Below are 11,563 nucleotides of genomic sequence, written 5' to 3' on the forward strand. Positions count from 1 at the left end.
CGGAGCAGCCCCGGGGCGCCGCCATAAGCCCCCGCAGCCAGCGCGGCGCTAACACCCCGCACAAGCGGCCGCCCAGGGCCGAAGGCTGAGCGGCTCCCGCATTACAGGCGGGCAGCGGCGGCCCCGGCCCCCAAGGGGGCCCTGCTGTCACGGCCCCCCCGGGGCCCAGCCAGGCCCAAGCGGGCAGCAAAGCCTCCTGCGCGGCGCCCCCTCCCCCTGAAGCACGCTGCCGCCACAGCGGGCCGGGGCCAGCCGGAGGACGAGGCGCGTGGGGAGGGGGTGCCCAAAGCTGTCGGGACGCTGGAAAACCCCCGCTCCCCTCACCTTGCCGCCGCGGGCCATCTCGCTCGTTCCGGGACGCGGTGCGCCGCGCTCAGCGCTCCGGCCGGCACCGCCCCCTCTCCAATCCGAGTCCCCCCGGGAACACGGCAGCGGCGCTTCGCGTTCCGCGGGAGGGGCAGCACCGCCCCGCGGCGGCGCGGGCGGGACGAGGCGAAGGGCAGGTGAGGTGCGGAGGGGTTGAGACGGCTGGGCCCGGCCCCACAGCGTCTCCGCGGCGGGGCACCATGAGGGCACACGGCCTCGAGTTAGCCCGGGGCCGGCCGCGGAGAGCAGCTGGGCGGGCTGTGGCCCGGCTGGGTGAGGGGGAAGGGAGATGTGGCATAGCCCCCGCATCTTTCTCTGCAGGCCGTATCCCCAGCCGCTCTCTGAGTGCCACATCTCATGGGCACGACGGTACCTGCGATTTTGGCCGTAGTGTGCGCAGTGCGTGGGCAACGGCAAGCCTGGTTTGGGTGGGCTGGGGTTCCTGAGGAGAGGCAGCAGCAGGGCGAGTCTCGGGGGCCGGAGTGGCCATCCTGCCCTCTCCCACCACCGGGACCTCCTGACTCGCCCCGTCCGTCGCCCCCCCCACGGGGCACATCGCCCATCGCCCGCCCCGGGCCCTCCAGCCTCTTCCTCACAACGCCCGGGGGTCCCGCTCGGGCTGCTGAGGGAGCAGCCATTCCCCCTGGCCGCCAGGACGGGGCTTTGGGCTCGACAGAAGCGTCTGATAAGTCATGGATCACCAGTGGGACAGGATTATTTAATTAAACATGGGCACAATACTAGCTTTCTCCCAGCATTAACAACAGAATTTTGGGGTGAAACTACATCTAGGTGGTTTGATGAAACTTAGACCTGCTGATACTTGCTGAAGTCCAATACATGCTATATCATGTGTATCTTGGCATGTGTTGGATATTAAATCATTGGCAGAGGCGTACAGAGAATGGCAAATACATCATCATGTATATGGAGTACTTGTTCTGTGTTACCTTCCTGGTGTCCTTTAAGAATAGCATTACCAGTGTTCTTTCCATTCTCAGTGTATCTCAAAAAACACATTATTATCTATAATTATTCTCAAAACAGAGTGCAAAGTGGTGATACTAGTATAGCTACAAAACAGTAAGTCTCACATGAACACTCTAAAAACCTTCTACCAGAGTACTGACCGTGCAAACACAAGTGTTTCCTTTTTATAAGTGATGTCTGAAGACAAAAATCCCCCTTCCCTCCTTTTTACATTGTCATACTTCAGGAATATCAGTAATTGGGGGATCCTCTCTTCAAAGCACTTTGCATATCAAAGGAACAAAGCAGCTTGGCAACATGAAAAACATTTTATGGGAAACCAGTAGACAAAAAATCCAGTCAGCAATTACAAGAGAAAGCCTTGTGTTGTCTTCCTGCATGTCTCTAAGGAGACTTCAGATTAATCAGCCAAGGAAATGAGGTCTGTTTGCTATTATAATTATTGTTCCTGATGTTACTCTAGTCCCTAGGAGTGCTTGCCACAGACCAAAAGCCCCTCCTTGGTCTAGCAATCAGGTAATCTCCCACCCCAACCAATTTCCAACATAGCTTGCAGTCTAGGCGTAAAGCAAAAGATGTGTGCACACAAATGTATAAATGGGAAGAACAGCAAAACAAGAACTGATCAACTTCATCAGCAATGGCATCAGCAGAAAAGTATTTTGCTAGACTTCATAATCAAATAATATTTTATTTTTCTGCCAGGGTTGGGAAGTAAACCCAAGCTCTGACTGTTGGCACAGAATATTGACACAAAACCCTACATAGTTCCCTCCAAATCTTAGATTGCACATAAAAGCTGAATCCCAGGCTTTGGTCCAAACTCTCACAGCTAGAGCAGTAATGGCAAACATTACTCAGAGAAACCTAATCTGGGGATGAACTAGGAATCTCTGCTGTGCAGGAAGGTTAGCATGCCCAGCCCAGGTACAGCATCCTGTTCTTTTACAAAGCCTGAGTAAAACGAAAGACACCTGTAACCATGAAATTCCTGATGTGATCCTCCTATCCATTAACTCTCAGCCTGGCATAAATGGGGTCTTATAACTCTCTCAGCAAAATACACAAACAATAAACCCAAACATTCCCCCTTTGCATTTTCTGGTGCCTCAGAGCTATTTCCACCATTCAAATGAAAACTGTCTAATCTTTTCTGAAACAAACTTTAATCCTCATTTCCTTTGCAATCTGCACAGAACTCCCTTTATAGGTAATCATCAGATCTGACTAATCAGCTCCACCTGAGAAACCGGGGCTTTGTTAGCTTAGAATAAGACTTGAAGATCATTGCTTGTAAACACTTGCCAAAAGATTCTTGTGATTAATTGGCCATTTCCATTTTACTGAATGTCAGTCTCGGGGTATAAATAATAAATATGTGACATCTCAGAGGACTCAACATCCAGGGTGATCAGCTGTAATCTCATTTGCAACAAAGTGAGTCAGATCTCAGTCCCACTGAGGTTCTTACTGCTCTGCTTAATCCTTTTTTTGGTTACTTTTCTTCCCCCCAAAACACTAAGCCTGCATTAAATAAACACACTCTTGGGAAGTAGCAGTAAGGGGCCTGCCTTGTGTTTAGCTTCACTCAATGCCTTTACAAGGCAGCAAGGAAAATGGCTTCCCTGTTTCGTTACAAGAAGGAATGTATTATCCAGAGAGTTGCAGCTGGGACCCAGCTGCTTATGGCAGCTCTGAGCAAATGTGAATGACTTCAATGTAAAAGTAGAAAGATGACACGGCCTTTCTCCCTCTTGAAGCAATTGCCCACAGGGTAAAACTTTGGATAAATGCCTCATGGAAAGAGGAATACTGTAGCCATCTGGGATCTAGCCCGATAGTTTTATTGAAACAGATACATGAAGCAGTACTTTCCACAGAAGAATTAACTTTGCAATCATTACCTATTCTTCACCTCAGTTCATATACAGAAGTATGCACTAACTGTGCGCTGGGAAATTACGAACTGAATTTCCTACAGAGATAAACAAAGCAGGGCAAGGATACTGACAGCAATCAGCTTTGTATTTCTACCAGTATAAGCCTGGCAGCGAGCTGGAAGATGAAGTAGACAGGAATTGGCACTCAAAGCAAAGCAGAGCTTAGAAGTGCATCTGTTAGCATCTTCCTGCATTGGACTTCATAAGGTGTGCAGAGTTGTCTTCTCCCAAGAGGTCTTTCCAAACACCTGCTTGCAAACACATGACAAAACTGTGGTGCAGACCAACACCAGCATTTAATATGTCTGTTTAGTGATTCCTGATGGTCCTTCCCAAGAGATGCAAACCTAACACACAGACGGTCTTTGCTTAGCTGCTTCTGTGGAATACATCTGCAGGGAAAAGATCTCAAACACCAGTTTCACTCTCTAAGGAAAAACTAGTCTTTGAGGACCAGCTGTAAGTCCACAGAGCTTGTCCTCTGGCCATCTATGACTCATGAACACTTGGCACATTAAAAAACTGTGCCTTTAGCCAAAAAATAATTTAAAAAAATCCTTCTGGGGATTTAACAGGTTCTCACCTGTTGATCTACCTGCTCTGTCCATTTTCAGTTTAGTTTGTGCAATGGAAGGAAATGAGTCTGCTAGGAAACATAAGGAAATTATTGTAGTAAGAAAATTAAAAAGCTAAATAAGGAAGCATTATACCACACCACTCAGCCTTGCCTGAAAACACTGAAGAAAAACATTGTAAGGAGAGGTAGTGAGTTAGGAGAGTATACAGACTCATGGTGTGTCCTGCCAGACACGTTCTAGCGTAGAAGCTCCTGAACTGTGGCAAATCGGTGGATCACAGCTGAAACACAAGCTACCCACAACTCTTAGTCCTACACCACTGCAGAGGAGCCTGAATGCTTCAGAAACGGCCCCAGAAATCCTTCTACATGGAGCTGAGAGGCTCTGAGAGTGTCACTGTTGCTTTTTCTCCTCACTGCCCTCCACCCTAGCTGCTGAATTTACAGCCTCCTCTTTCCATCTGGCCAGCCCCTTTCTGTTCTGCAGGCTAAGCAGTTAACGTACATGTCTCAGGCAGCAGAGTAAAAGCTTCCACTGGCTGTATTGCGCCAGCAGAGGCCGTATTAAGTGTCACAGAGAGGTAAAGCATGAATTCACAAGCCGAATCTGTTTATTATCCCATTTCCCCATGTGGTATTTACCTTTTTCACACTGTCATGAAGTCACCTTGAGCATCACGCTCTTCTGTAGCACGCACATACTGTTCTGTGGAATTACTGCACATCCGTAGTCCTTCCACCTGCTGTTTGTTGTACCTGATGAACAGAATGGCACATTTGTCTTACAACTTGCATCTTCTTTCAGACCATTATGAAATCTGTAATGATCAATTTTTAGTTCTGCCATTGTACTTGCCATCCCTCTCAGTTTTGTGTCACTTCCAGATTTCATAAGCATGTTTCGTCTTCAGCCAAGTCATGAAGTGCTCAGCCCGAGATGGCCGCTGCTGGGGGTAACCACTAGACACAGCTCTGTGTATAACATTCTAGTTGCTTTTGCAGATCTGTTATACATACACAACAGCTTCCTAGCCTGCTTATGAGAATGTAATTTAAAACAGCATCAAAGCCTTATTAAAACAAAGGTAAATAATTTCTATCCAGAAAGCCTATGTTTTTCTCTCAGAAAAATAAAATTAAAAAAAAAAGTGGGGTTGATTTGACACCATTTGTTCTTTAAAAACAAAACAAAAGAACCCACTCCATTTTTTCTTTTACTTATTATCATCTGAGCAGGTATAAATGGTTTAATTATTTATTATGCTAGTTTCCAGTAACTGGAGCACAAATAATCTGTAACTCCTTGACATCTGTGTCCTCCCTCATCCCTTTTTAAAAGTAGATGTTATATCTGTAATCTCACCCATCTTTTTAAGGAAAATCATTAATACTCCTGAGATTGCTTTAGCCAGTTTTGTATTTGCCTTAGTTGAAATTCACCTGGCTCAGCTGATTTGAAAACATCTCCACTGTTTAAGGACACTGACTTTTCCCGTTTTATCTCTAATCACATTTTGCTGCTGGTGTTGCTGCTTGATTGCAGGTGACTTTTGTAAATGGACAGTCTCTCATAGCTGTCACTTATTTAATTAGTTCAAAAGGCAGAAGCATATACTGTGGGTCCAAAGGTTTCACCCAGCTGAAACCCACGTAGCTGTCAGGAGTCTATATAACAGAATTTCATTTTATTTCTTTAATGTGTTTTTCTTTACAAAGTAAAGAAAACATTGAAGTTGCAAAAGTCCAGCTCCAAAATGCTAGGAAATTCTGACATTAAGTTTATCTTGCAACTTAAACCAAGTACTTTGTGTCTATATGTTATGATACAGGTTCAGCTACAGGAGCAGGTACTTTTTTTGTACCACAATGCCATAGCCTTTTTCAATATATATTGGATAAAATTAGGACAGTACACTAAAGGAATCATAAGATTCTTCCCTCATTTGTTACAAAAATTGGGAGACAGAGAGTGACAGAGGAAATTCTTATGAATATAAGAAATTTGAAAAAGAACATTTTAAAAATTAAATTCTCTGGTTTTGTTCAGTAGGTTGCCTGTGTTCTGATTTACAAATCACTGGAACCCAAGTCTCTCACCAGTAGGCAGTGGTTATGTAAGTTACATTTTCTTAATGCTCAGTCTGAGATACAGTAAAATCTGTGTAAGTGCTGAGCACTCACAGGTGTTCATGAAAGGAGCTTCACTTTCAACACAGAAAATGCCTTATTATGCTAAATGTTCTGAAAAAATAAGCCGTGAGGCATCTCAGAGGGGCATTGAGACTTCATAGATATTTGTATCTAAAATCCTTGTGCCTTTGTTGCCACATATAAATTTATCAGTGTTTATGTCACATGCTATTGAAAAAAAAGTATTTATGTGAGGTACTTATGCATTACAGTGGCATGTATTATTGAGATTGCTTTGCACAATATGTGCAAATGGGTTTGGACACCTTTTGAAGTATAAGGGCAAATCAAAATGTTGGATTGGCTTGTCATTAAATGCTTTTCCATGCCGGAGAAAGAACAGCATGCACTCCCGTGATTGAAGATTGCTTCAGATTGCATACCTAAAAGGAACAGGGAGGGAGGGATTCATCTTATATGAATATATTAAAAATTGGCATGAGGTAGCTTCTTAGTATTTGCCATTGCACTTTCATGGTACGTAGACTTCTTTGGATGCATTTCTAAGGCAGAAAATACCGCAGTGGGCTTTTTTCCCTGTTTTTCAGTTCAGCCACTGGAGGGCAACATGATCCTAGGCAGAGGAAGCACGACAGCCTGCAGAATTAGGTAGCGTGCACCCCGCAAGCACCACCAAACTGCAGAGGAATTTCTGCATGCAGGTATGGCAGAGATTAGACAATAATATATATTTTTTTTATTTTTTTTTTAACATTGCGCTTTTTTTGGAAGGTAGATTTAAAAATTTCTTCCTACGTCTAAGGTCGATTAATCTGGCTTTCTGCTCAGGATGATGTTTTCATGAGTTCTAAATCCATGGATTACCCAAAGGATTTCTGAAGGAGGCCATGCGAGGGCCACTCAGCCTGGTACCACAAGAGATGAAATATTTCCCGCTGTTAAGTAACTGAAAACCTGGCACGTGTTTCTACTCTTGAAATAATATGGGTATACTTTTGTGGATCTAGTTGTTAAATCCATTACAATAGATGATTTCTTTATTACATTTCAGAGGACTATCAGCAGTACAGGGTCTGATTTTCTTTAAAATTAATACAAGTATTTTGGTTCAACCAAACTCCAGAGCACCTGGGTTCCTAGAGAGGACCAGAGAGTTCATGTCAGATATGCTCGCTTTGGGGAAAGCAACAGCCCAGCAAAAGAGTATCAAATAGTATTTGAAAAAAGTTAAAGCCTATGGTTTAGGAGGGGATAATAAGTACAAGGTAGATGCCAGTAAAATGAAATGGCACCTTAGAAACTGGGGGAAAATGCAGACTGCGTTACAGGACACAGCAAAACAACAACATTTTGCCCAGAAGTCTTGTGTTAGCTGCTACTATTTCAGATTGGAGAAGCAGAATCTCATCCATCTTGTTCTTCACTTGCTCTTCATTTCACAGTCTTTCTCTGTGCAGTAAGAGAGAATGGCTGCTCTGTTTGCAGCCATTAGCAATCCAGCTGTTTTCAGCATCTCTGGAAAGCACTTTCATGCAGCAGGATTGTTCTGGACAAGTTAGCAGGGATAACTCACTCTGTGAAGGATTTGCTTTGTGGATGTGCAAGAATAAGCCTTTAGTATCCTCCCCCCACGAGCATCATGTATGTAGGCATGCTTGTACGTAAAACACTGGCTAATGGTCCAATTTAATCCTCATAACACAGGATTTTCTTCCTTATCCATCCAACCAGGCTGCAGGAGGGGATGGGGAGAGTCTTCAGCTGCCGAACAAGGCTCTTTACGAGCTGGGAGAGAGGATCGCATTTTAAATCCCTATTTGTTTGCCTATGCCTGGAAGCAGATTGAAATCGGACTGAAAGGATGGAAGTTTGGCTCTTTAGAGAAATACCAGCTTTAATGCACTTTAAAAATGGAGCACTGCAATATTTTCATGTTTTAAAGCTTTTGATTCTTGTGAATTCCCAGGTTGTACGGCTTCGGGGAATGAAGTAGCAGTGTGAAGGAGGGAGCTGCTATTTCAGAGGAAAGAAGAAGGGATTAAGTTTGGGTTTTATTTGCGTAACTTAATGTTAACCCATGACACTAGCAGACATGTGACAGTATCAGGTGTAGAGGCAGGGAAGAATACTTTCAAATTTTCCCTGTCGGTTATTTTTTGCAGGAATTCCTTGGAGAGAAGTGAGTCATCAAGATGACAACTGCTGGTTTCTGCAGGATTTTTGTACTAGACAAGGAAAACATTCTATGGAAATAAATGGCAAATTTAGCCATCAAAAGAGACTTGATTTTAGGGTGGAAGTACAGCCTCAGAGCAATCCTGCTGTAATCGTGGGGCTGGCTGAAGTCACCACCACCACATAAAACTTCTGCCTTACAGCCCATTTCAATATTAGCATTCATTGCTTCAGTGGTGTGTAATCGCACTGTAGAGGAGTCAGTATTATTTTCTGCTTTGAAGTCACTAAAGGTAGCTCTATCAACACGTTTGGTGAGAACTGAGATGTCATTTACGAATGACACTACATGTGCCCTGGGATGATACTGTTTACTATATTCAATATTTGACCTTTTTTCTTTTACTACGTGCAAATACTAGGAATCATTTCTGCTCATTTCTTAAGTCACAGGGGAGCTCATTTGAATAAATTAATGGAGGTTAAAATTGCTTGTGTTTATTAATTCTGTGTGGAACTTTTACATGGATAAATGTTAAGGAAAATCCCCATTATGATGGAAAGATATTCTAGTAATTGCCTTTAATTATAAGGGCAGCTTGCTACAAATACATTTAAATGCATCATAGTGAAAGCATTAGAAGCTGACACTTCCATAGTTTAGGACAAGTAATGTAATTTAGAAAGACAGACTGAATAAAAGGCATGCTCTCCTTAGGCCAACTACCCTAGGAGCTGTTGGATTCATGCCCAGGACTGATATTGCAAAAGCCATTCAGTGTACTTACAATATTTGGGGTTGTTAGGATCACAAGTGCAGGCAATTCAGATAACCAGGCTAGAATAAATTAAGCTATATTTGTGTTATATCACAATGAGCCAGTTTGCTGTTATTTTGTAGTAGAAATAATTTATTCACTTACCTTATCACTGTAGGAGCAGAAAGAATTTGGCATGCATATGAAAATAGTCAAAGGCACCTTCAAATATATTGGTCTTAATATACATTACCGATGTATGAACTTGTAATAAACCAAGCCCTGAGGGAATATGTTGCCTGGGAGGTGGGTTTTTATCCTGTTTGCCAGGCAGAACATACTATGAAATTCAGCAGTTATCCTTTTTTATCTTGTGAAGTTGAATTTTCAGCTGAAAGAAATGGTTGGGAAAAGGAGCCCTAAGACAGGGAGATCACATCTGGGCAGAAATTTTGTATCTTAGAGCATTCCAGGTCAAATTAATCCATGGCATGCCTAATTTCAACGGATGCAAACCACAACAGATTTTAGCTTCTCTGTTTTGCGGGGAAGATTTAATGTTTTAGCATGCTAAAAGCAAGAGCATTTTTTTAACACAGGGACAAATACATTGTTGGCCTGACTTAGGTGTTCTCTTTATCTTAATGCATTCTGACAGACTTCAGCTACTGTCTAATGACAAGAAATCACGAAGACTGAAAGTTAATGGAACTGGGGGGAAATCCATGAGAGCCCCTCAAGCCTCGTTTCTCTGGGCTGCTTGTTCACATGCAGTCACACTTCACTTGTTTATGTGAAAAGATGCTTAGGGGGCTTTTTTAACCCCCCTGGCAATTTAACCTGATCCGACACACAACTACAAGCCTTCCTGCATCATTAAGTGGCTGCCTGTTTGAAGAGAAATCATGCTTTAGTAGGCAAGAAAGCAAACATGATATCCCTTCTAATTTGCCAAATTAATTAAAACGTTGCATTTCCAACCAGATTAGCCCCCTGCATTTGCTTCAACCTCTTTTTGTGAGTTTCCATTTCCATACAGGGTATAAACTTGGATGGACTAATCTACTCAGAAATTAATCCATGTTAAACTAACTGCTTCCATGTTGACAAGTCTTTGGAAATAAGCAGGAAAGGCACTGGTCCCACAAATAATTCATTGTCTGGGACAAAAAGGGCTTGCATAAATTTTGAGCAAAATCGTGTCCATCACAGCACAGGAATGTGGGCTATGCATCCTTCTTTTCTCTCTTCAGTGCTAGTGTAATTGCGTGCTTCAGTGTGCAAGAGCAGATTGGAGTGGTTTTTCTTAACTAGCAGTTGCAGCTTTGAAAAGGTATCCCTGGGGATGGCCACACAGATCCATGGAGCAGCTGATAGTTTCAGAGTGAGGAATTGCAGGTTCCCAGCCCTGGGGTTCAAAGCATGGGCCTGATGGATTAGAAGGGTAAATTCAAGAGACTAGTTATGGTTAAAAGCACAGTTTACACTGTGATTGTTTCAGTTCTCAAAGAAACTGAATGGGATAGGTAAGTCAGCAGGCAGAATTAGCACCTTCTCTCCCCCTGGTGAAATACATGGTGCAGTCATACAGGTGTGTTTTGCCTGGTGCAAAGGTCATCCATAGGAGTCTCTCCCACTGCTAACCATTATCTTATAAAATTATAAACCTTGTACCTCAAAGGTGAGAACTGCAAAGACTAATGAGCTAATTCTCTGGGCTCACTACCCTCCACCTCATGCTGCCACACCAGGAAGCTGAGTGTCCTTCACCAGGTTCTTCATTGGAGGTGGGAAGTCCCCAGCGTACACCCACCATGCAGGGAATCCTGTTCCCTTGACAATGTTTGCAGCAGGCATCACACTGAAAGCACCTTCCTGGTATTTCCAGCTATTGCATTGGCCATGGCACTGCCCGTTTGAGAAAATCACCTGCAGGTAGCCTTTTGGCTGGAAGAGTTGTTACACTAAGCTGTGCTAGCTCTTGGCTAGGAATTTCATTTGGGCCTTCCAAAGATTAATGACTCTTTCTTAGAAGAAAGAAAATGCCAAATGTGTTTGCCCTGTGCTAGCAGGAGGGTAGGACTGTAGTAAGACAGTGTGGGAGAGCACCAAGGGTATCATTTAATATTTAGACACCTCAAAAGAACTGTTTTGGTGGATTCTCCTTCGACTTATCAGAGCCATGGCTGGAGTACTTAGGGGTTGTAAGAAATCTTCCCAGCACAGCTGTAAATAGCAGTTTCAAGTCGCAGACACACAGACCATATTTGTAGAGTTAAATGTATTTTCTATTTTGGTATGGAAGCGTGTCTCTCCCTACAGATCCTTGGGGCTAAAGCCAAACAGATACCCAAGAAATGAAATTAAATCAGAAGTTTTCATTTGTGCACTAGGAAGTAAAAGCAAACAAGAACCCAGAGCCCAGAGATATGACAGTTCTGGATAGGCACAGGTTAAACAAGAGGTAAAACTGAGACACATTTCAGACACACTTTAAAGTGGGTCTTCAAAGATAATGACTTGTAATCAATTATCAGCATAGAATGACTGTGTTCATCCCACAGCACTGTTTTTAACACAAAGTCAAGCAGAAACATGAGAGCAAC

At 43.4% G+C, this 11,563-nt stretch overlaps 1 protein-coding gene and 1 long non-coding RNA gene across 2 annotated transcripts in view; one reads left to right on the forward strand and one right to left on the reverse strand.

Annotated features, from left to right (window-relative positions):
* The window catches only part of XRCC5 (X-ray repair cross complementing 5), a 54,366-nt gene extending 53,528 nt beyond the window's left edge, over positions 1-838 (reverse strand). Inside the window, exon 1 of the mRNA XM_055717720.1 lies at positions 325-838. Within this exon, the coding sequence (XP_055573695.1) occupies positions 325-720 (396 nt within the window). The 5' untranslated portion in view covers positions 721-838. The remainder of the gene's footprint in view (positions 1-324) is intronic.
* Positions 428-11,184, forward strand: LOC129736605 (uncharacterized). Its single transcript, XR_008733449.1, has 3 exons — positions 428-503; positions 6,612-6,725; positions 8,187-11,184. It is a non-coding gene; the product is annotated as an uncharacterized LOC129736605 (long non-coding RNA).
* Positions 11,185-11,563: the final 379 nt, after the last annotated feature.

This window comes from Falco cherrug, chromosome 8 (assembly GCF_023634085.1).
Source record: "Falco cherrug isolate bFalChe1 chromosome 8, bFalChe1.pri, whole genome shotgun sequence".
Lineage (NCBI taxonomy): Eukaryota > Metazoa > Chordata > Aves > Falconiformes > Falconidae > Falco > Falco cherrug.